This window comes from Natator depressus, chromosome 27, assembly GCF_965152275.1.
Source record: "Natator depressus isolate rNatDep1 chromosome 27, rNatDep2.hap1, whole genome shotgun sequence".
NCBI classification, from domain to species: Eukaryota; Metazoa; Chordata; order Testudines; family Cheloniidae; genus Natator; species Natator depressus.
The window spans coordinates 10,508,586-10,534,210 of NC_134260.1; the positions used below are offsets into that span (position 1 = coordinate 10,508,586).

A 25,625-nucleotide genomic window follows, 5' to 3' on the forward strand; every position below is an offset into this window, starting at 1 on the left:
AGCGAAAATCCATGCAGGTCATGAGTCAACTTAGTCTCTGCCTCCCACCCCCAAAATTTTCTCTCTGCTCTTTCTGTCTCCTCTCTCCCTGCTCTTAAGAGCATTTTCCCTGCATTGAATTGTCTGCAGCAGCTTGAGTGCCTCAGGAACCAGTGGTCTCAGAGAGCGGCAACAGGCCATTTCATGGTACTGCAAGGGAATCTAGGAATAAATATATAAAGGAAGGAATTAGGGGGGAAAGGCGTAAGGAGAAGAGAGCACTCAGTGTAGTGTGTTCCATGTCAGGGCAGGGACAAGTAGCTTCCCTCCGTGTTTGTTTCCCCATCTGTAAAATTGGGGTAATAAAAAAACCCCTACTTATGTCAGGTAGAAGGGATGCGGGGTTAGTCTACGCACGTTTGTAATGTGCTTTGAGATCCATAAGTGAAAGGCGTTGGAGAAAGGCAAGGATCGTCATTAAAGCTTTACATGCTGAGCCAGATTTTCACCACTGCGCTCTACGTAGGTGTTCCCACAATTAAGTGCTCCCCTATTGTGCTCTCAGTGAATTGCTGGTGCAAATCCTAGAGTGGGGTCAGCACTTACATACCAAGGTGATAATCCCCTTCTAATCAAGTCAGATAGAAAGCACGCAGACTTCTAAGGACCTGAGTGCTCTCTCAAATCAGGTACTTAGGGTAGATAAGTGGTTTTCAACCGATGGTCCGTGGACCCCTGGGGGTCTGCAGACTGAGATTTCCAAAGGGGTGTGCACCTCCATTCAAAAATGTTTAGGGGTCTGCCAGTGAGAAAAGGTTGAAAACCACTGGGGTGGATGCCTCAATAATAGGATTTGCACCTGCAGTTGTATCTATGTTGTCGTTCCAAATGAAATTGGGAGCCCCATTGTGCTAGGTTAGGCTGGAAAATGGTGTTCCCCCTCCCCCCACCCAGGTGGAAAATTGCAGCTTGTTGGTTTAAAAAATTTTTTTTAGCTGAAAGCAGACATTTTTCTTAAAAAAATATACATATATAATTCGTGTAGGAAACCAGTTTTCCATTTTAAAAATGGAAACTTTTGGCCAGTGCTGGGTGCCGTACAAGTGTGTTCTAAGAGACCTTTCTTGCCCTGAAGCACTTAGTCTAAATAGATGAAACAGGCCAAAATTGGGAGAAAGCAAGGATTGTAAGCCCCAGATGCAGGACTGAGGTGCAGAGAGACGTGCCCAAGGTTATAAAGAAGGTCCCAGCTAGGAACCGAGTCCAGATCACCAGAATCCCAATCCAGTGCCTCAACTACAAACCCAGTCTTCGTCCCTGTGGAAAAGCCGGGTGGAAAATTATGTTGATAAAGAGAATTTGGGCAAAGCATTGCTTAAAAATTAGCATCCATTGTGTTCCATAAGAGGATTCAGTAAGTAACTGTGTGGAAAGTCTTTTCAGGCCACTAATCTTCTAGAGTAAATACTTATTTAGATTAAATGTGTAACATTTTCTCTGTATCAACCCTATTTATTTTGACTCAGCTCCGCACTGCTTTACGGGTCACTGAATGTTCACTGGGTTCATGCATGAGGTATGTATAGTGGGGGCATGCGTGCAGCATCTTTCATTAACTAACTGGCGCTCTACAAAGGCTTCCCATGTTAGATTTATGAACTAGTTTTCTATGTAAAGCCTCAAACCTATTGAAGTGAATTGGCGCGGGGTTGGACGGGAGACGGAACTTTGTGTTTCCCTAACCGCTGCTCCCTGGTATCGCATACTTGGTCCATGTAGTTATGACAAGTGCAAGTAGCAAATCATTAAAGCAGCAAAAACACTATCTGTATTGTAAAGAAAAAGATCCCCTTTGAAGCCAAAGAGGGAGTGTTCCTGAATTAATGGAGTGCACAGTGATTTTACTAAGTTTTATTTATATATTTAAAAAAATACCCTCTTTGCCTTCATGCCAGAAGGTTCGAGTGCAGTTGGAAGCAGGGTTCAGACACAGAAACCTAGCCTAGATTTATGATGTGTTTGAAAACTCAAGGAAAAAAGTACCACATTGACAATATTTATAACTTTTTGTTAAAATATCTATTCTATCGCCATGCCTGGAATTCCTCTCCTTTGTAAACACAAGTGCCGGCTACAAACCTTGAAATGTCATAACATGGAGAGACTTAAAAAAACCCAAAAAACCTGTGTTAGAACATTTTGTAAAGTCCAGGGTGTGTGCGTGTATGTGTTAATTAATGAAAAATAAAACATACACAAGGGCATATGTTCTTTAACATTTAAAAAAAAGAAAAAAAAGCAAGCTTTAAGATCAACATTTCTGACAGCTCCTTTTGTCAGCTACATGGCTTTGCTTCCTGCAAGTTTGAGTGTGTTTTTTTGGGGGGGGCCCTGTCTGTGTGCATTACACTTTGTGCAAATTAATCTGTGTAAAGACAATACGCTGTAAATATTTTTGCAGTAAGATCCCTCCTGTTGGTATCCTTTCAAACACTGATCTGCCACGTAGCTTTACACTCTCTCTCTATATAAACGCATGTGTATAAATACTACATGATCTGACCCATACGTTACCACGCATACATTTTAGAGGCAGGCAACTACCTGTAGAAGAAAATAGACTGATGTGCTCGGAAAGGTTTCGTATACAAGGGACCTCTTTTAATCAGGCATGCCTATGTTTAACCGGCCCTTCTGTGTGGTGCAGTTAAGCTGGCATAAGGTAGTGCATAAGGTATTGCCAACCTCAAGTGTTCAAAAATCACATACCAGTCCCCAACAAAATCATGAGACTTTAAAAATATATATATATATATATATATATATATAGGGTTTTATTTGACTTTTGTGTTTTTCAGCATGGGGTGCCCCCAGGTTTCTCCGTAACCATGAGAGCTAGAAGCTCTCTGTTGTCTTCTGTTTTTTAATGAAAACTCAATTTCTACTGCAATCACTTGATACCAGAAGCTGGGCCTCAAAGAACACCCCCAAAGATGGCAAGGCCGAGGAGTTTGATGGTGGGCCTCTCAAAAGCGCTCCGTCTTGGCCTAATTCTGCTATTGGGTGAAGTCCTAGGGTATATTTAGCTGTATGTGAGCTAGTTTAGCTTGCGTACCAGAGCAGTGAAGTCATGGTAAGGCAGGCTTCAGTGTGAGCTGTACAAATCTGTCTGGAGCCTTGGGTAATCACTCGGGTGGCTAGCCCGTGCTGCCGTGGCTTCACTGCTCCAGTACCCAAGCTGTCTTGATTAAAGCTAGTTTGGGTGTTTTCTATGCAAGCTGCAACGCACTCCGTGATGGTAGCGTAGACCTACTCAATGATACAGCTCCCATCGACTGTAGTAGGAACAAAACGAGGCCAATGAGGAGGGTTTTAAAAAAATCGCAACCCTCGTCTTTATGTCCTAACCAGGGTCCAAATCCCACCTAAGCTTTGCATCTGAATTTAGCACGTGAGTCCAAAGTGCTTCATTGACCACTCACTGGTGGCTGGTAGTCCAACTGCCGTGGAAAGGACTAGACTGTAGGCTGTTTGGGGCAGGGACCCAATGGTGGGAGCTCAACACCCAATCGCCACCCCCCCATCAGCTCCTCCCCCTCCCTCCAGTGCCTCCTGCCTCCCAGTGGGCCCTGCCAATCAGCACCTCCCCCCCCAACAACTCCTGCCTGCTGTGGATCAGCTGTTTAGCAGTGTGCAGGAGGTGCTGGGGGGAAGGGGGAGGAGTGAGGGCAGGGGCAGGAATGGGCGGGGTGGGGGTGGGAAGAGGAGGGGTGGGGGCAGGACCTGGGGTGGAGCAGTGGTCGAGCACCCCCTGGGAAAGGACAAAGTCGGCGCCTCTGGCAGGGACTGTCTATTTTGTTGTTGCTCGCTGGTTTGTACAGCACCAGGCACAACGGGATCCTGCTCTATGCCTGGCTCTCCTGGCGCTACTGCAGGTCAAATCACAATGTCCAGTAGAGTTTGATGATAGTTTCCGCCCCATGTCTGTGTGATTCCTCTTTCTACGTATAGCCGGGCTTTTGGCTTTTTTTTTTTTAATCCTCTCCATGTAGGAGATGGGGAAGGATTCATGACTGCTTAAAGAGCAGGGGATACGCTGGGAAACGGAAGACTTAAAAATGTCCATAAAAATGCTAAATATACAGCAGTTTGGGGAATCACAGTAAGTTCAATATGAACAAATCCTTTGGCTTTCACGGATCTATTCACGCCGGCCACTCAAATTGTTAGGGGAAGCTCTAAATTACCTGGCATGCAGCTTCAGAGGGACAGAGAGCCTTTTCAAATGAGCCCTCGGTGCGTCTTCTGAACCTGTGTGTTTAATAGGAAGGCACTGCTGCTTTCCCTTTATAAAGAAATATCAAGGGTGACTGCAGTATGCGTAGATGAATATGTGGCCCAAGCACTATAGTGTGCTCTTGTTGAATAGAAGAGCACTGAAGAAATTGCCCCGCTGGGGGTGAAGACCACATAGATCATCACCTGAGCCTTTACCTACTACTATGTAAAAGCTGATGGAGTGAGAGTGCTTAGGACTTTGAAAGGGAACAACAAGGCTCTGAGCTAGTTCTTAACAAATTTCAGAGCTCTGCCTCCAGAAGACGGAGGAATTGTGTAACGTTGAGTCCCTGCCCCATGGAAGGTGAGAGGCTTTTCGCAGGAGTGGGTGGGTGAAATTCTGTGGCCTGCGTTGTGCAGGAGGTCAGACGAGATGATCATAATGGTCCCTTCTGACCTTAGTATCTATGAATTAGTAGTAGGAAAACCAGGGCCCTTTATTCCCATAACCCTTGTGGCCCGTTTAGGAGTGGGCCAAGATGCAGAGTTTAAATCCTGAGTCCCAACGTTTCCCAAGCTTCCGGGTGCTCAGATCTAGAGTTTTGGGTTTGACCCACTTCTAGCTCAAGCCAAGGCCTTAGTATCAAACAAACAAATATGGGAAGGTTGATTTCCCCCCACCACCTTTGCGGGGCCTCTGGGCTGCAGTGCAAACCCAAACATCTACACTGCAATTTGATAGCCCTGCAACTCAAGGCTTGGTGCCGGCTTTTTTTTATCGCAGTGTAGACATACCCTCTCTGTCTGACCTTGAGCAAGTCCCCCCACCCCCTCGTGCCTCAGTCTCCCTTCTGTAAAATGAGAATAATGCCTATTAAGGGTGTTGTGAGGCTTAATTTATTAGTGGATAGAAATACAAAATTATTAGAAGACCGTTTGAGCCATTTAGTTTGCCTCGAACTCTTTTTTTTTGCCCTTCATTGGTGTCCTTAATATGTCATAAACTGAAGAATAAAATCCCTTGGTTTTACTTGTTTATATCCCATGGGAATCTTCTGCTTTGCAGGGTTTCACAGTCTCTTAGCAGGGCTGATGTGAGCTTCCCCTGTCGGGCAGCTGTTCTGTGGAACTGCTACCCACTTGAGAGGCAGGGTATGCACTGTCTTTAGGGGACGGTGTGAAAGGTTGCAAAACAGAAGAGCTCTGGGGAAGAAACTGCGGGAATGGGAAGATTAGGAGGAAGGCAGATTTGGGGAAAGAAGAGGAGAGGGGAAACTGAGCCAGGAATTCAGCTGATGAATGGAGTTGGAGGAGCAATCTGTGCTTGTGGAAAGATGAAGTATAGCTATTGAGGGTTAGTTTTTTTTATTATTATTATTATTATGATGCCCTGAGACTTTTGGCCATACGGGCCTTTTCCAGTTACGGAGCTGCCCTGGATGTTTAGTTAATTAGCTTGGCAAACAAAGGCTGCAGTTACAAATTTCTTGTCTTCTTTTTTTTTTTTTTTTTTTTTGTATTGAAAATAAGAAATACCCCAAACAAACAAATATGGGAAGGTTGATTTGAGCATCTGTTAAGGTGACCAGATGTCCTGATTTTATAGGAACAGTCCTGATACTTGGGGCTTTGTCTTATATAGGCGCCTATTACCCCCCACCCCCGTCCCGATTTTTCACACTTGCTGTCTGGTCACCCTAGATCCCTGCAGCAAGATTAAACTTCTTAATGCTATTACGTGCAGGGGCAGTAGGGGATGAGGTCTGGCCTATGCTAAAAAGTTCAGCCAACCCAGCTTTGTCACTCAGACATGTGTGAAAAATCCACACCCCTGAGCAGTGTTGTTAAACCAAGGTGGATTATCTACACTGATGGGAGAACCCTTCCTATCGGTGTAGGTAGTGTCTACACTGAAGTGCTTTAGCGGTGTGGTTTAGCCATGCCACTGTAGCATTTTAAGTGTACACAAGCCCTGAGGGAGATCATGTGGGAAACCGGAAAGAGAAGACCTGACAAATCAATAACTTCCAGGTTTTAGCGTTCGGTTTTATTTAGTCATCAAGCGTGTGTCTTGGCCATGTGACAGAGAGGGAATTTTAACCCCCGCCTGTTCTGAGCCTTGTCATTGAATTTTTATTTTGCCCACGTTCCGCTCTTTCAGATGGCAACACTAGAATAGCCTTTGATCCAGTAACTATCCAGACCCTCTGATTTGGATGTGTTGGCAGATAACAGAGGTGGATTTTGTGTCCCATATGCAGGGCTGGGATTTCCTCCTCGGAGGGCTACAGTTTGCTTTATGAAGTGTGCCCAATCGCTGTTTGACTTTAAAAGAAAGCAACAAACTTCCTGGCATTCATAATCAGGCTCTGAAGGGGTTAAAATCTTGTCCACTGTCTTCCACCCACCCTCCCCTCCGCCCCCATTATTCGTTCCTTTTTTGCTACCTAAGATGATGCTGCACACTGCAGCTCACCCTACTGGCCATACATGACCATTGCAGCACGGAAGAACCTAGTCTAGAAAAGAGAACTTTTTTTTTAATTGGCTAGCACTTAAGTCTGCAAATCAGTCATGGAAGAGTTGCCTCTTGCCTCATGAATATTCAACAGGGCTGCCCTCCAGTTACAGAATTCCCAGGCATCATAACAATGAACATTCTGGAAAATAATAAGTCCGAAGTTTGTGTTTTTTCCACTTTCTGGATGTTTTAAACGTTAATGGCATTTTAGTAGCCCATTAATTTGCTTTTACTACATGTGATTAGCAACCTGGGTACCGACTAAACAGAATTAGTCTTGGATTGAATATGCTTCTGGCCCGCCAAATCCTGTGTGAGGGATGTCTTGAGTTGCATTTGACTTTAATACAGGAAGGCGCTACTGTCCAGTCAGTAGGATGAGATATATGGGTTCCAGTCCACCACTGGCTCAACTGCGTTGCCCTGAATAAGTTATTTAACGGTCTGCCTCATCTTCTCCGCTATCTGGGAAATGAGAATATTTATGAAGCTGGATGAAGTGTTTTGAGATTGAGATCAGAAGTCCTAATTATTAGAATTTAATTAAATCCTTAAATAGCTCTGTCATTGGTAGGGCCGGAGAAAAGAGGAGCATTTATAAGGGACCTACAGAGTAATCTACAGTAGACAAAGAAGCGGCAAGGGCCAAATTTGCAGGTAGATGTAACGTAACTTTCAATTTTTATGTCGCGCGCCTAGAAATGCCTGTGAATAGAGGTGTAAAACAGCATTGTGGATCTCAGCAATAATAAAAAAAAACCCCACACCAGACTTCCACTACTCACACGTTAATCAGAAGAGCTAACCACGCAAATCCAAAAGGGTATTTAGGAGCTGACGAAGCCTCTAAGATGTTGAGTAGGAAACGTCATACATTTTCTAGTATATAAGTGTGTTCAAAAAGGTATATAATTTATAATGGCAATGTCAACTGAGCCTAAGCTTCAGCATTGCAAATGCGAAGCTATAATATATTGACGTGTGAATAACACTTACATATGTGGGTGCGTCTGTGCTGATGTATTTCCACGTGATACTCCATAATTTAGGGGAGTGATTGTAATAAGGGATATTAAGCCATAGTATTGATATTTCCACAGCTCTGCTCTGGGAAGTGCATTACTGCGAAATTAGTCCCTGAAAATCTGGAGATATTAACACTGTCGAGCATGAAAGGCAGATGGGATTTGGATCAGAGACCTTTATTTGTAGTGTGATCCTGAGGACTCATTAGTTTTAAAGCAGGAATTTTGTTTCCTACAGGCACTTGAATATTAACTGGAGTCAGGGATTTTTACTTCCTCTGGCGTGTGCTAGTCCATCATAAAAGCATAAACAGAATTTGGTTAGTGTTGATTTTCTTCTCTCCTAAAAAGACACTTAATGAAACTCCAGGTACGCGGATAAAGACCTTCACTGAAGGGGAAACCAGCTTTAATCGGAACTCCCTTACCAATCTACTGTAGATCTGAATGCGTTTTTCACTGTGAAACCCTTTCACGCCTTTAGAAGATAAATCAGCCTGGTCCTCTTCCCGCACGTGCCAAAAGGCATCAGCTTGGCTTTTTATACCTCAGACAAGTATAGCTTTAAAAACTTCTCTCCCCGGTTCTGCTCTGTTTTTTCTTTCTCTTCACCTGGGCCCACACCAGCAAGGCCTTGAATCCCGAAGTCCGAACAGCAACACTTTTAGTCTGTAGCTCTCAAAGCAGGGCAAGTCTCGCCCACGTTTTACAGATAGGGAAACTGAGCAACAGAGGCGCTTCCCCAGCAAGATGGAACAAAGCCGGGCTGAGAGCATAGGTCTCCTGGCTTCCAGTCCAGGGCCCTCTCATCCACTAGAGCACACAGTTTGCAGTGGGATGCCTGAATTGGTTGTGCTCCCGTGCAAGTAGAGGTTATACGTGGGACCCAGGAAAGCAAAGTACCAGGCGTACGCTGAAGTCTTATGCTTGTTTACTCTTTGGCTGGGGAGACAATAGCTTTGTTGCATTCCCCAATGAGGTGGCTAGCTAGACGCTTCCTGTAGGCCTCCGTCCTGCTCCCAGGCAGCGATGATATGGTGGCTGCATGGCAGCATTTTATTAACACTGTGCTGGGCCCCTCCACGGTCCCTGCTCATTGTTTCTATTTTGCACATGTTCACTCAGTACTTTCGGTCCCCGCGCCGTGCGGGCTCAAGCCCCAGGGCGTGCGATCATGCATGTCTCTTTCAGGGCCTGTCCTAATACGACCAGTTAAAAACCTATCGACCTTCATTCACACTGAGCCCGGAGGGTCTGCCAGATACTGTGTCTCAGTAAATGCCAGGTCTAGGTGAGGGCCGCCTGCTGTCGAGTGGGGACGCGACATAATTGATAGCAACCCAAACTGACACATGCTTCTATCTGGGGCCTCCACAATTCGAGCTTGCCAGCACCGTTCGCTCTCCCGCCAGTGATGCTACAAGTTGCCGGAGAGAGGATCTTTCCCCACCGCGGTGTGCTTAGAATCAATATGCACAAAGAACGATCTCTCCATTAATCACCCATCACACCTTTGGGCCTCTCTTTGTGTTGCTGCAGAAGACACAGCAGCTGTGTAAAATGTAAGCCAGCTAATCGCTGGAGCAATTTGTTCCTTTTCTCCCCCCCACCCTCCCAATAAGAATCGGAGGCAAGGTACAGTATTTAGTATATTCAGCGCAGCCAAATGCTGCACCATGGGACCTGCTGCAGGAAACGACAGCCCACAGTGTCCCTATTGTTCTTTCCCTCCGAGTCCGACTTACTTTGGTTCATGCTCCAAAGAGTGATAAGTTGGGGAATTTTACTGAGGGTTTGGGTAAAAAGATAGAGCAGCTCTGTGTCAGGTGCACGGTAATTATTTGCTGGGATTTCTGTGCTATTTGGTTTTTATTCCCTGTTTCTTCATTAAAGGCTAATGAGTTTTTTCTTCATTCAGGAACAATAGCTTGGCCCCTGACAAGTTGTTAGGTGTTGTTTTTTGTTTTGTTTTGTTTTTTTCCCCCCTGCTTGGACTCAACTAGCTGTTGCTGCTTCATAAACTCGACGGAGAAGTGAGTTAAAGTGCAAGAACTTTACTCTCCTAATGCAAATCCAAACAGAAAGAGGAAGTGGCTTACCCCCCACCCCCTCAAGGCAGTGATGTGTGTTTTTGTCCTTTTGAATCTCAACACAAGATGTGAAAATATTCTCAAAAACAAACTAGGAGACATTAACATGAAAGGCAAGCCTGGCTTTGCGTCTTTGTTGGCTGATATTACGGTAACATCTAGCGATCAGGACCCCATTATGCCAGGCACTGTCCAGCTATATATCCAACTAAGCCCATACAGATTTGTGACTAGGTAATTGTGCGGTACAGCCCTGTTTGCACATGCATGTGAAAATCTGGTGTATATTCCTGTTTGTGAACGTAACAAGGAACGATGTGTGTCTAGCAACACCCCCTCTGTATGATATCTCATAATACAACACACGTCTGTTAAACGTTATGCAAAAAACATGTCTTCCTGTGGCAGCCCCATAGCCTGATCTTGCAGCCCTTGTTCATGCAGGCAGTCCTTCCTTGTGCTGGTAGACCCCATCATTTATACGGGACTATCCCTGTGAGTAAGCATCAGGATTAAGCCCTTGTTTTTGCAAAGGGCTTACTGCAGTGATGCATGGTACGTTCATTTCCAATGAACCTAGCTCACGCGGCTATGCTCCCTTTTGGTATTTGCAAACTGTAAACAGTTTGCTCGTTATCACCATGATGCTACACCTGTATCTCATTATAAGAGAACACCTGTTACCTTGGTGATTGTTTCAACAGCCGTTTTTTAAAAAAATAGAGTATTTCGGCTTGGTTGAAAGGAACCATTCTTTTAACAGATCTGTGGGCTTAACCGTAGTGGCATATTCACTGTGTCTCTGCAGCGATGTGAATCACCGGCTTTGTTCCACTGCAGTGTTTAGGAAGATTTCTTGTTAGAATAAACTCTCAGTGGTTGTGCTCTGCCTGGAACTACGTGATGTTACTGCTCGGTAGCAATATTTAACCTGTTCTCTTTTAACGCTTGAGTATCGGTAGTGCCTTCTTATCCCAGGGTTTCAAAGCATGGTACTAAAATGGGCAAGCGCGGGGCAGCTGAATGATAAAGTGACTTGCACAAGGTCATTCAACCGGTGGCATGTTAGAAAGAAGATCCAATCTCCTGCCTCTAACCGATAGACCACACCACCTCTGTTTAGTGTCTGGCCAGTATTTGGTATATGAGAAAGGTAAATAAACAGTCTACCAGTTTGTGTTCTGAGTCCTGCAACCTCTGTCATGCAGTTTCTCCCTGGTAGAGTATTACTGTCTTTGAGCCAATAAACACTGCAAATCCTAAAAGCAGGACAGCATCCTTGTGCAGTTGTGGGGCGGTTTTTGGTCCCTGTTTTGAATTCGCTCGCCACTTTCTGAGCATTGAAAACACGCGGATGTAGGACTGACAGAAGGTATGTCAGGAAGTAGGAATGGCCAAAGATGTAGCAACTGTGTACTATTTTATAGCTCTTAATAGCAAATAGAAAAAGAGATGGGTTTGCCTAGATTTTTAAGGCGAGAAAGGACCCCTGTGATTGTCTAGTCTGACCTCCTGTATAACGCAGGCCCTGAATTAAATCCCAGTGTGAACTAGATCATATCTCTTAGAAAAACATCCCCTCTTGATTCAAAAGTTGCCAGTGATGAAGACTGCACCGTGACCCTTGGTAAAATGTTCCAGTGGTTAATTTACTGCACTGTTAAAAATTTACAGCTTATTTCCGGTCTGAATTTGTCTAGCTTCAACTTCCAGCCACTGCATCATCTTATGCCTTTGTCTGCTAGATTGAAAAGCCCGTTGTCAAATATTTGTTGATACTTAATGGACTGTGATCAAGTCACCCCTTAACATTCTCTGTGTTAAGCTAAATAGATTGAGCTTCTCAAGTCTAACACTGTGTAACATTCTTAACACTCAAGTTTTCCAATCATTCTTGTGGCTCTTGCCTGAACCCTCTAGTGGCTTGATCAGAGGTCTGGGAGCAAGGAACTCCTGAGTTCTAATCCCACCTGTGATGCTGATGCCTTCTGACGTGGGGTCAAAGTTTCAAGAGTGCAATTTTTCAAGTGCCCAGCACCCACAATGGCAGCCAGGTGTTCCAAAGTGCTCAGCTCCCAGTGGGACACTCCTGGGTCAGATTTTTCAAAAGAGCACAGAACCCAATAGGCTAAATTCTCTCTTGGGGGGACGGGGGGAATTGGCCCCTTATTTTGGTGTTTGAAAGGGACCTGGGCACCCTTGAAGATCTGATTGTGAATGTTGGTGCTGAGCGCTTTGGAAAATTCTGACTTTAATTTCTCTGTGCCTCAGTTTCCCCATCTATGAACATGTGGGATGAGACCTGTGGGTGTTTGAGGATTATTGGAATACAAACTGCCATGTAAATGCTGAATATGATTTTATTTTTTTTCTTCAGCTGCTGAGTTGTGCATGTGTGCACACCTCTCCTTCCCAAACCCCTCGATGCTGTTTCACCACTTGGTTTAAAATCGCCGGGCACAAATCTCTCCGTAGTTTGCTGAGATAAATGTACATGGTCTTGTTTTTAACAATTTAGTGTTTTGAGTTCATATTAAAATCAGTTGAAAAACCCCTTCTCATTGTTTGGCGTGTGTTGAATGAATTGAGCAGCTGTCTTTTTGTCCTTTGTGTGTACGTGTGTGTACACACACACACACACACACACACACACACACACACACACACACACACACACACACACACACACACACACACACACTCTGTCTCTGTCTCTGTCTCTGTCTCTGTCTCTCTGTTTCCGTGACTCTTCAGCTTCTGTCTGTGGTTTTCAGCATCTTCCTTCTACAGAGGCCTGTTACAGCACCATCTATCTTACAGCTTTATACTGCCGCCCATCACCGTGGTGTCTGAGAGCTTTCCATATAAAATCGCCATCAATAGCAAAGCCCCTAATGGACAGTCCGCTTAGAATCTAATATACAAGCACTCTGTTGCACTCACGCACAAATATTTTGCTTCAGTTCATTTTGCATATGGTATTCTGCCAGTTCTGGTGGTAGATCTATAATGTGTTTAATTTTTTTTTCTCGCACCTCTTTTTTGAGATTCAAAGTCTTCTATATAAGCATTAAAGGTCTAAACGTCCCTGTGAAGTAGGTGCTATAATCCTTATCTGTAAAATGGGGAAATTAAAGCACTGAAGGGCATTTACTTTTCCAAATGTGGAGCAGTGAGGCCATAGCAGAGCTGGGGCTAGAAATCCAGTATTTTGACTCCCAGTCTTTAGCTACAAGACAGACCTTCCCTACCTACTGCTTCTACATTCTGCAGGTACCAGAGTGATATGCATCCAATATGGATGCTTTTGGGGGCATGCATGCACCCAAACACAGTCCCCATAAATGTCGTCATGCATCAACCAGAGGATGTACCTCTTTGTTCCCACAGTCTGATCTGGTGTCTTCTGAAGTCCTTTGGAATTTGGCAGTGGCCAGAAGATAGTTGGGAGCAGCAGGGGATAATTTCCAGCATAGGCCATAGGAGCTGGGGTGAGGCTAGGAGTGTGTGTTGCTCTCTACTAAAATCAATCCACTTCTTCCCCTCTTCTCTTCCCTTTCCAGGAGGGGATCAGGCTGATGCTTACTTCGGACAGGACAGCTTTGATGACAACCAGAGCTGGAGTTTCGTCCCTTCCACTGTGTCAGATGCGTCACTTGCATCAGATTACCAGGATGACGGTAAGAGCGTCTCAATTTCCCGCAATCCTTTGTTGTGTAGTGTTTGGAGGGATAGCCTGAATCTGGTATATTTTCCACCCTCTTCCCTCTCTAACTTTATATGCTGTCATTGTTGATGGGTATTCTCTCTCTGTTGAGGACTAGCTGCTTTATCAACCAGGGTAAGTTGTACTGAATACATTTGGTACCTTTCTAAAATGAAAGGGACAAATCAACGCACCAGTTGCATGAGTATAAACCAAACGGTTTCTGTTGTGCTCCAGATTTCAAGTGGCGAAGCAGAGCAGAACGTGACCCAGTGGCCTATGGATTTCAAAAGTTGGAGTGATTTTGGGTGCCTCATCTTTTTTTGGTTGCCCAATTTGAGACATCTTAACGGGCCCTGAGCTTCCGAAAGCGCTGAGCACCTGCCTTCTGAAAATCAGGCCCTCTTGCGTGTCTCAGTTTGGGCATCCACACTCACTACTCATGTTTGAAAATCTTGGGCACCCTCTTCAGGGAAATGCAGAGATGCTTCAGGCTGATCTTTTGTGGATGAGCTGTAATGCAGAGGCTGAGCACGCATTCATTTGAGACCCTACAGAAGCAGTGCTAGAGCATTACTCTTTGCACAGGAGCATCCCCCGTGTAAAAGTTTCAGTAACACTTGTCTCCGCTTGCAAGTGGGCAGCTTAGCCGTGAGAAACACGTGACGTGCCATTGAACTCAAAGCACTGTACAGTATAGCTCACTCTAGTCTAACTTCTGTGTCCGTAGACATCCCTGGTGTAATCTCACTGAAGGCTGATTGGTCTCCTGATACTCCACTTCCAGATCTTTCATTTCCTCCTCTTCCTTAAACTCCCTCATTTTTTCCCTCACCCTCTTAGGTTTCTCCTTCCTGCTTAATTTTCCAGGGCTTCATTCCCATCTGCCCACATACCTCCTGATTTTCCATTCCCGGCTCCTCCACCTTCCTGCGCATCATAAGATAATGGATCGTCTTTTATTTGGGGTGAGCTCATAAGCATGGATAACATCTGTGGCATTAGCCTCGTTGTGCAATGTGGGATGCTATGCATATCTACAGTTTTTACTGGCCTGGGCCATAAAATGAATGGATTTGTTACGTGGACTGGAGACCGGATTGGTTCAGTCGCTCAGAGGATCACCATCATGAGTAACAGACATGGTGTTTAGGTTCTGTTCGTATCATGTGTGTGTTAAGAAACTCTACCTTTTAGATATAAAACACACCTATATACAGCATGGATGAAGGGGGATACGACCTAGTTAATGGATACCAGACTAAATGGGCATCGAAGGGTATGAAGACCTGGGCATAGCCTCCTGATGACGAGAGCGATCTCTTTATGAAATCTGTGGTTTCTCCAGGCACATTTATTAAGCGTTCACAAACAGGGGAGGGTGGGGAGGAGAGGGTTGCTTTGCTAACTTTGAGGGGTGATTTTGGGCAGCCCTAAAGGGCCTGATTTGAAATAACTCTCCCAAGGTATTTAAAGATTTGCCACCTCTGGAACTTTCAGACGCTTGAAAATTTCAGACTTAGCGCAGGGATGCCCACGTGGAGAATTGGCAAGAGAATTATTATTATTTTTATTTTTTTATGCTGGCATTGAGACCAAACTAACCGCTGCTACATTAGAATGAGTTACCTGTTCTTGGACTTCCTGTGTAGCTGGGCAGTAAGAGCAACAGCAGGTCTATATTTTTGGATAAGAAGTTGAGCGGTGTTTTAGTTTCATCCTCCGACATGAACAATTGGATCTAGACCCTTGCCTGTGAATTGTTGGTGACTTCAGCAAATAGGGGAGCGGACCCCCCTCCCCCCATGATGTTTGATCCATGTCCTGATCTGAGAGGGCTCAGGAAGGGCCCTGCTGCAATTGATCCTTCCAAACGTATCCAGGTGGGACAAATGGATGACTCACCCACTTGTCTGGGTAGCTGTATTTCTTGAGGAGTTGCCACAATGCGCCTTTGTTAATACTGTCAAGGCTCTTGTTTTAGATCAGTAGCTTTGCATAGAGGTTGGCATTGTCCCACGTGCCTTTTCCAGGGTGTGGAGGAGAGCAAAGATGTTGTTAGTGGTGCCACATCCTGCTTTGAAACCACACTGGCTCCTGGGGACATACTTGATGTATCTAGTTGGAGCCAGTCAAGAGGGACTCCTGCCAGACCTTTACCAGGAATAGATACAAAGGAGTTCCCTTGGTAACCTGTCTTGATATAGAGGGATAGTTGCAATTACTCAGCTTCCCAGCGGGATAACAGGGCTGCTTAAAGACTATGGCTAAGTGTTATACCACCATAGTGAAGATGTTTAGAGGTGGCATCTTTAAGGCCTGGTGAAGAGTCTCTGTGGATCTCTAGAGGTGGGGGTATTGCAACACCTCGGATTGCTTCTGTCTGGAGAGCGCGATGCTGCAGAGTGCTGGCTGGATTCAGGAAGCAACATAATCTGCTGCTTAGGGTGCTGGACTATGACCCAGGACACGGGGTTCCAGACCTACTTTGGACATGGATTTGCTGTGTGACTGTGGGCAAATGGCTTCAGGTGAAATTTTCCAAAGTCCCCTTGGCTTTGAGTGAGACTCAAGAAGTCACGTTTGCAAATGGGATTTAGGCACGTTTGAAAATGTGACCCTTTACCTTTCCGTGCCCCTATTTCCCCTCTCACACCAGGTCTGTCTTGGCTATTTAGACCATAAGTTCTCCAGGGCAGCAACTCTAGTTGCTGTACAAACGCAGCGAATGTGATGGGGCCCTATTCTCAAATGAGGCCTCTAGACTCATGTCTATACTGCCTGCAGCAGCTAACCTCCCCATTCAGGTTGAGAAAATTTTGTACAAATAGCTGTGTAGACAGCACTTTGAAGTTGCAGCATAGGCTCTGAAGCCTGGAGGGGAGTGGGCTTCAAAGTGTGAGCTCCAGCCCGATCTACAGCTAGAGGGCTAGTGCAAGCCGCACTAGCCCAAGCCTCTTGACCTGGGCTGAGAGGTTCGCTGCCATGGGCCCTAGATGCAACTGTAATACCAAGTCACTATAAACTACTTCTCGTCAAACACAGAGGGTGGGTGGTTCATACCTGGGGAATAGCTCACCCAACTTGGGCAACAAATGAGGTATGTCTACGCTGCGAGTGACGGTGTGATTGTAGCACAGGTCGGCATATCCCTGCTAGCTGTAATCTGGCTAACATGGGCAACAAGGGTAGTGTAGACATGGCAGCATGGGGTACCAACCAAAGCACAATCCTGCAGGGGAGTTGGGTACATCCTTTGGTTGCTAGCCTGTGCCACCAAGTCTGCACTAGTATTGGTGCCCATACTAGCTAGATTAAAGCTTATCGTGTAGACCTACCCCTGGGAGGCTCTGGACTGGCAGGTTCCAAGACCACCTTCATCTGTCTGGCTGTGCCACCATTCCATGACCTAGTAGCCACCGTGCATCTTCTAGCTCCCTCTTGCAACAATTGGAGGATGCATTCACAGAGGCACAAACCCTGCATAGGCAACTAAAGACCACCTCATCCCTTCTTCTTGCATTTCCAGACTTGCTAACTGGAGGCTATCAAGGCAGGAGGTTCTTCCTGCTTAGCGAAGGTGTTGGTGTGCTCTGCTTCCCAATCTACAATGTGGAGAAGGGGGTGGGACGTGTGCCTCTGGCTGTTGGCTCTTGAGCTGTCTAGCCCCACTTGTACCAAACTTTCCAATAAGCTGTGGAACCTTTAAACCTCTCTAGTCTCTAGAACATGGAGCGTGATAGGAGAAGCAATTCTGCAAGTTGGGGATGACTTTATGCAATGAGCCACGACAGTGTTGTTTTGGATCATCCCTAATGAGTGATTAAGAAGCTAATGTTTGTACAGTGCTTGGAGGCTGTGAAGCACTATATAAGTGCTAACTACGATTATAATGATAAGTATTTCTGGGGAGACACTTTCCATGTAATGTATTCTACTCCTACCACTTCACGATTTTTTTTTTTAACATGTTTTCTTTTCAGACTGGTAGTTCACTTCATTTGCCAGAGTCCAGCAATTTAATTTTAAGTTCAGTGTAAATTAAATAGATGCCAGAACTTGGAGGTATGCATTTGTCTCATTAATATTTTCTATTTATCTTGCTTTTCACCCTTCCATCTCACAGGGCTTTAAAATGGTGGGGGAAGCAGGTGTATCCTTGTTTTACAGATGGGGAAACTGAGGCCAGGGAAAGAAGTGAGTCAAAGTCAAACAGCGAGTCAGTTATGGAACTGGGGAAATAGATTTCAGCTTGACTTCTAGTCCCGTACCTTTATCCACCGGACTACAGTGCCTTTCATACCACATCTGGTCTTGTTTTGACATTATGCTGAATATAAATGTCTTTATAGAATGTATATTTGTGTGTGTGTGTAATGGCAAAACATCTGATACATAAATTCCACATGTTGGGCAACTTTTCTGCTGCTATAAGTGATCACAGCTCTCTTGACTTTAACTGAATTTAACCCATTTACACTAGCAGAGAAATTTGGCCCAACAGATTTACAAGTTGTTTCTCTTTATTCTAAATTTATTTCCTTGTTTAAACACACAACTGGTTGGTTTTTAGTGGGGTTTTTTGCCTTTGAAACACAACAAAAACCCAACTCTCTCTCTCTTTTTTTTTTTTTTTTTAGTTCTGAGAAAGCTTCCTCTGCCTTTTTTTAACCTGCAACTTTAAAAATGGATTTGATTTCGACAAACGCCGTTGGGTAGGCGACGTTATTCTTTAGTATGATTTGGGGGAGTAAAATGCAAATGGACAACAACTGAGGGGTTTTTGTTTTTGTTTTTTAAAAAGAGCATGAAAAGTATTGTGGAGATCCCTGCTACACACACCAAGTTTCTGCTTTTAGTCTGAAGCTCTGGTCCAGCAAATGAGATGTGTCCTATTTATAATCTTTTTTTATGACAGTTGTGTCCAGAGGGTCCAGCTGAGATTAGGGTGCTGTACATTCACATACCAAGAGACAATTCCTACCCCAAAGGGCTTACAATGTAAATAGACAAGACAAAGGATGGCAGGGAAAACCACAGCACAGAGGGGAAGAGACCAGGGCCACATAGCAGGTCGGTGGCAAAGCTGGTGAATAGACTCTGGGTCTCCTGACTCCCAAGCCAGTGCACTATCTCCTAGACCACAGATTTGTGTGGGTGGCCCCTTGGGCCTGCCTGGAGCCCATTGACTTCAGTGGAGTTCTGCCTGGGTGCGGGAGTCTGCCACTGCAGAGCTCATTGCAGGGAATAGTCTAATTCAGACCACTGTATCTAGTCAAGAGTTCTAATTTTTTTTTTCTTTTTTTTAAGTCTTGTAACTAGTTTCCTCAGTTTACAAACCAGTTTTTCTCTGGTGGCACTTTTGCAATCCCCTTGCCTACCGCAGGGAATTCCCTCTCTGATTTCCATTGCCTTGCAAGATATAAAATTGCAAGGAGTTTTGGGGGGGGATAGGCAGCAATTTCTGCTTGTGAGTAGTCCTCCTCAGAAAGGAGACCCTGGAGAACGCTCCTTGGAATCCAGCAGAAAATTGCCCATTCTCTTTTAGAAGTTCATTGACTCTTTTTGTTCAGTCACTGTAGGCCTTTTGATGGCCTTCTGCACACAGGTGAATTCCAGCCCCTGAATAATTCCTTTCATTTACATTGTTTCCTCTTTGAAGGTATTTTGAGACCCTGTGTGCTTGTCCCTGGAGTGTTTGCTGTTCTAATTTATGTACGTTTAGTTCCCTTAGCCATTTCTTGGGTGTCTCGTTTTCCTGTCCTTGCATCTGTTCTGTTTCCATATTTTCTATAGCTTTTTTTTTTATTATTAAAAAAAATGCTTTCTGAACTGTGGAACCTTTCTGTGAAAGTGGGTTGACTTGTTTTAAAAACCCAGCATGTACGCAGATTTTAAGAGGCACATGGACATGTATGTCTGGTATTTGGATAGGCATGCATTTTTTTTTGACACATGTGGGCATACATATGTGTATTAATCGCTTAATGCCTTGCCTTGTAGTTGACTATAAAGCAGCCGTTAACTGGGGGGTTTTGTGGATCACAAAAGAGATGAGAGTTCTGCAGCCCCCTCTTGTGGTGAAAGAAAATAACGTTGAGTGTGCATTTTGTGGTAGCTCTTAAACTCAGAAATCGGTTTGAGCTGTGGATGCAAATAATGGGCTATGGAGTAAACTAGGGTTGTTTACTGCAGCGTGATCTTATTGAAAGGTAGCCCCTCATCAGCCCACCCCAAACTTTAGTCTGAGTTGTTGTGGGTTTTTTGGTGGTTGTTTTTTTAGGAGTTGTGGTGTGAAGGGAAAACAGTGCTCAGGCAAAATGAGCCGAAGCTTAGTCTGCAGAAGAGAAGAATGAGGGGGGATTTGACAGCTACTTTCAACTACCTGAGAGGTGGTTCCAGAGAGGATGGTTCTAGACTATTCTCAGTGGTAGAAGAGGACAGGACAAGGAGTAATGGTCTCAAGTTGCAGTGGGGGAGGTTTAGGTTGGATATTAGGAAAAACTTTTTCACCAAGAGGGTGGTGAAACACTGGAATGTGTTACCTAGGGAGGTGGTAGAATCTCCTTCCTTAGAAGTTTTTAAGGTCAGGCTTGACAAAGCCCTGGCTGGGATGATTTAATTGGGGATTGGTCCTGCTTTGAGCAGGGGGTTGGACTAGATGACCTCCTGAGGTCCCTTCCAACCCTGATATTCTATGATTCTATGAAGTTCATCTCTGGTGTTGCTCCTTTTGAGTTCAGCAGGCTTATACCAGCAATGAGTCTGGCCCAATAGCGTGGTGTCGATAAATAACAGAGGATCACAAAGCGAGCTTTGCAAATCAGTGTCTTTTGTAGTGTCTCTTCCAGTTCTGATGAATGTGATGAGCAGACAAACATTTTTCAGACCAAAAATGTTAATTGTTGTCTTTTTTTTTTTTTTAAGGTGATAGTTATTTGACCAGATTCTCACCTCAGTTGAACTACTGTAAATCTTGGAGCGGGTCCATTGATTTCAGCAGGGTTATTCCACCGGCCTTACGGAGTTTAGAACCTGGCCTGCAGTTTGGAACAGCTGGCACAGTGTGGCTTGTTACCAGTGCTCTAGACTTGGATTTTTAAAGGGACCTAAGGGAGTTAGGCATGCAACTCTGGATGAATTTCAGGTGTATTCAGGAGAGCCTGAGATTTTTCTGCAAAATAGGAGCCTGGTTTTTGTTTTTTTTGTTTTGTTTTTTTTTTTGTTGTCCCCAGAGGTGCTCAGCATCTGCAGACCCAGTGGACTTCATCTGAGGGTGAGGGTCTCTGCTCCACCACAGATCAAGTCCACAGGTGTGTGTAAAAACCTGTTGCCTGAATACTCCAAAGCTTTACCTCTTTCTTGTGGGCTGGTGGCAGAAACAATTATCCGTCAGTCCTCCAAAGGTCTGGAAAGCCTCTTTGTTCTTTTGAAAGGATTATTATAAACTTGCTGTTAATGTACTTTTGAAACAGTGTGTGAAAGGTTCTGGAAATGTGATTTCTTGTCAAGTGCAATTGACACAGAAAGTTCCACTTGGTCAGTTTCCTTTTTGATGTTGAGCCTGGTGTATGCAAGGCCAGGAAATGAGCAGGTTAAAATGCAGGGGTATCATTTCCATAACATCGGGCCTGATCCTGCAGTCCTTGCTCCAGCAGATCCACGCCGGCATTTCAGCGTGAGTTTTGCCAGAGTTAAGGACCACAGGATCAGGCCCATTATTCGGGCAACGAAGTACTTGCAGAAATAAACCAATGTTTTCCAGTGCTGTTTGGCAGTTTGTAAGGAGTTCATGTACTGTTAAAGCTACAGAGCTTATTCTGTCCCTTTTTATCACCACCTTAGTGGGAATGCCCCATAACATGAGAACTGTTGAACTTAGTGCTATTAATGTCTCTGACGTTGTACAGATAGGTTCCTAGGTCACTCACCTCTCCGGTCAAAAGGGTCAGCCATATTTTACATGGAGTGACTTAGTTCACCTTTCTCTTGAGAATTAATTGGGTGGGGTGGAATCCCAGAGAGGCTGCCAGAAATGGATGAAACAACATCACAACCTAGGCAGATGTTCGAAGAGAACAAGGAACCATGAGGCTCAAACCGCCAAGTTTTCAACTTTAAAAGTTTGTCTGTTTTTAAAAGTCATCTGTAAATATGGTAGGGCTGCATTTTCAAAATAACCCCTCCACCCCCACCCCCACCCCAGCTTTGTGCTTGAGATCTGACAGGTGTCATGAATCACGGGCACAAGGGATAGTTCCTTAGCCATCTAAATTCTGCTTGATTGGGGGTGCAGTTTACCTCAGCAGGTCAGATGGCTGTGTAAATCCGGTTGTTTGTGATGGCAGTAGATTGCACCCTCAGAACTGTGGGCTTAGTTGGGGTACATTAGAGGCTAGTTTGAGAATTCTCTTTGCAACTTGGCCCTGAAAATCTAGAGAGAGGGTTAGTTGTTTTTACCTTTTAAAAAAAAAATGCAAGAGCCATCACCTAGTACCTAGAGAGAGCATTCTGTTATGGTTTTCCTCAATCCAGGTTGAAAGTTGGGCTTTCATTGTAAAGTGCTTGAAGCATGTCAAGCTAGCACTGGTTTTCAAATAAACTCTGAAGGTCTGATGCTCCTTTACATTAAGACCCCTCTGTGCCACTTTGACAGTGTAAATAGGCCTCCCTCTTATGCTCTCTATGGGGGACTTAATGATTCTTCTTCACACTAAGAGATGGACTGGACCCAACTCCCACATCAAAACCACACCGATCTTTTGGAGTGTTTGTTTCTAGTGTTGCCAACCTCCAGGTATTCAAAGATGATGAGATTGGCTTAAAAATCATGATTTTAAAGCCAAAATAAGCAGTTCTGGCTTCTCTTTATTTACCTTCTGGTTTCCATGCCCTTGTAGGGTTCACAAACAAGAAAGCCAGAAACGCTTTCTAAAATTTAAAGGGAAGCTGAGCATCTCATGTAATTGAGCTGGGATTTTAAGAATAATGTCAAATCGAATGAAACTCTCAGTAAAATTGATCTGAATTTTGCTGCTCTGGCATCCTGGGCTCTGAAAAGAGACTCGCTCAAATCTTCAGGGTGGCAGTGTTTAGAAACTACTCTGAACTAAAACTAAAGATTCTTGCACTAACAATTCTATGGATTTCTCTGTACCGTTGGGACAATTTTCTTCAAGGTTCAGTTCTGTGTGTGCCTCATGCCAAAGAGCAGTGTCTGTGCAGTTACCTAGACACCTGCTGAAGCAAATATGAGCTGGAGTCGTCTGCATAATCGTGGAGCTTGATTTTACATGATTTGTCACGTAAAAGTTGTTAGGCAAATGTTGTTTTCCCTTGTAGTGGTTTAAACAGTGAATTTACATAGGAGCAGTTCTTGGACCAGCTTTTTCTTTCTTATCATGGTAAGACCAGGTGAATAGATTTATGTACCTAGGCTAAATGTCCATGATTGCTTTGCAAGGCTGCTTTCACCGAAGCCTTGTTTGTTTAAAATAGGGAGGAAAACTGAAAAGTCAGCACTGTTTAAAGTTAATTGAAAAATAGGGGAATGCACTGATCCCTCAAATTTTTGGAGTGAGTATGAGTCTGTGCATGTTCCTTTAAGAAGCTGCTCCATCATGTAGCTTATTCTCATGTGATGTGGCAGCTGTCAAGGCAAAAGATTGAGCTTTCTCTTGTGGCAAATTGCATGTTTGCCATGTCAAACACACGTGAATTATCAGTGCACAAGTTACTGTTGCCGCGGGGGGGCAGGATAACTTACACACCCTCTTCCTAAAGGTCTTTTTATTCATGAATATGTAAATCTAAGGGATAAATGCTTTGTGTCTCTGAATTCTGCCCAGTAGAAGGGAAAATATAAGTTAACAAAATGGTTGGAATTTGCATCTCTCCTGCTTTTGAATAATAAGTAGTTAAAGCCTCCTACATTAAAGGACTTCATGTCGTTTCCAGTTAGTTCCAGTTTTTTAGAAATTGGAACGTAATACAGCTGGAACCTCAAGGTCAAGGGTGGAGTTGTCTGTCTTTTGGCTACACGGTGGACGCAAATGTCCAGGGCTATCATCCCAGGACTTCTCACTAGAACGATGGCCTTGATTCAGGAAAGCACATGCTTAACGTGAAGCCAGTGGGTAGTTGAAAGCACTTGGCATTTGTAGCGATCAGGCTCGGGATGTTACTTCTTACAAGGTTATTGAAAATCCAGTAAAGATTTAACTAGCACCCCCCCCCCCCCGGCTTCCAAGCATGAAAAGATTTATCTTTCTTTCAGCTTGTGCATGCAGAATTCCTTAATGGGACCAAAGGGCAAAGGATGCCCTGTAATATTTACTAGAAATTTGCAAATACAGGCTGTAGAGACAGATTTGGTTTTTGTTTTTGTTTTTTTTAATGTAGGATTGTGATCTGGTTATTTCTTAATTACTTGTATGCGGAAGAAGCCCTATGATTTAAAAATATATATAAATGCATAAACACAGTAAGAATTTTAAAGTATATTTTAGTGTGTGTGTGCGTATATGTATATATTCTTTCAGCCAGTGCATTAAGAACTCATTATATGTAGAACAGATATATCTGTATCTGTGGTTTTTGTCTGAAACCAAGGTGCAAGTCTAGTTTTTACGCTGGTGGGGCATGAGTTTGGAGTGGCAAAAAAAAATCCAATGTGGACAAGCCCTTAGTTGGTATGGAGGACTCCTGTGCAGAGAGATGGAATGATGCTTGGTGTAAAATAGCCTGATCCTGCAAACAAAGCTTAAAGGGGGGTGGGGGGGGAACGGCGGGATGGCGCAGATCACAAGGGGTTGCAGGGCCAGCCAAAAAAATGAGAAGAATAAAAATAGAGCTGCATGGCTGATGTACGCTCTTTCCTACTAAAGCTTCTGCTTCCAGACTGATGCCCCCTTCCCCCCCCCCCACCTTTTTTTCAGATCACTTTAAGCATTGCCTGCAAACACTGGAGCAAGTGCATAACTCTACTCACGTGAGCAGGCGACGGGACTGCTCGCATGAGTGGAGTTAAGCACACGTGGTATCTGTTTGCAGGATCAGATGCTAAACATTTTAACAAGCCCTGAACTTCTAGATTTACTATTAGGTGAAATGATCTAGGCACCGATAAAAGCCCCTGTTCAGCAAAGCACTTCAGCGCATGCCTAAATCCCATTAGCCTCAGTGTGGGACTGAGGCACGTGCTTTGTTGAATTGGGGCAACGGAGAATATCGGTACAATTGTCATTACTCTTATTGCACTTGAGTGGTGGTCCATGCACTGTACAATGCTCAGAAGTAAACGCAGCCGCTGCCCCGAGGAGCTGACAGTCTGAAGACCCTTGGAACGCTGGGGACGGGTTGCCAGTCGGCGCAGGGGCGCCGCTGTAGCGTGTCTGGTGAGGACGCTTTATGCCGACTGGAGAGCGCTCTCCTGTTGGCATAGCACTGGTGTGGACAGCGCTTAGGTCATTGTCACTTGCGTCGCTCGGGGTGTGTCTTCCCCCCCCCCACATCCTTGAGCCACAGGTGCCGGCTTCCCCCTTTCTCCCGGGAATGCTCAACCCCCACTCAGCCCCAGGCCCCGTCTCTTCCCACCCAGTTCGGCCCCGTTCCTCCGTCTCCTTCCCACCCCCCGGCACCTCCTGCATGCCGCGGTACAGCTGATTGCAGGAGGCGCTGGGAGGGAGGGGGAGAAATTGATTGGTGGGGCTGCTGGCAGGCGGGAGGCACTGGGTGGGAAGGGAAGGGAGCTGGCTGCTGGTGGGTGCCAGTGGGCGCTCCGTGCCCTGAGCAGCGTAAGTTAGATCGACTTAAGCTGGTAGTGTGTCAGCGGCTGGGAGATCGGTAGGGAAATTGCACCTGTGGTTTTGTTTTGTTTTTTCTCCTCCTATTTCTCTCAATCGAGTCTCTCCACTTAAACACAAGGAACCAAAGTATAACTCGATCCAGCAAGCTTCGTCCTGTAGCTATTGTATCTGCCAGTGGGTTTGCTTAAGTAAATAGGATCTGCTGGATGTTTCGTCACT

General features: G+C 44.8%; 1 protein-coding gene across 1 annotated transcript in view; it reads left to right on the plus strand.

Moving 5' to 3' along the window:
• Positions 1-25,625, plus strand: part of SKAP1 (src kinase associated phosphoprotein 1) — a 228,607-nt gene that overhangs the window by 31,893 nt on the left and 171,089 nt on the right. Inside the window, exon 4 of the mRNA XM_074940661.1 lies at positions 13,457-13,573. Coding sequence (XP_074796762.1) covers positions 13,457-13,573 — 117 coding nt within the window. The remainder of the gene's footprint in view (positions 1-13,456; positions 13,574-25,625) is intronic.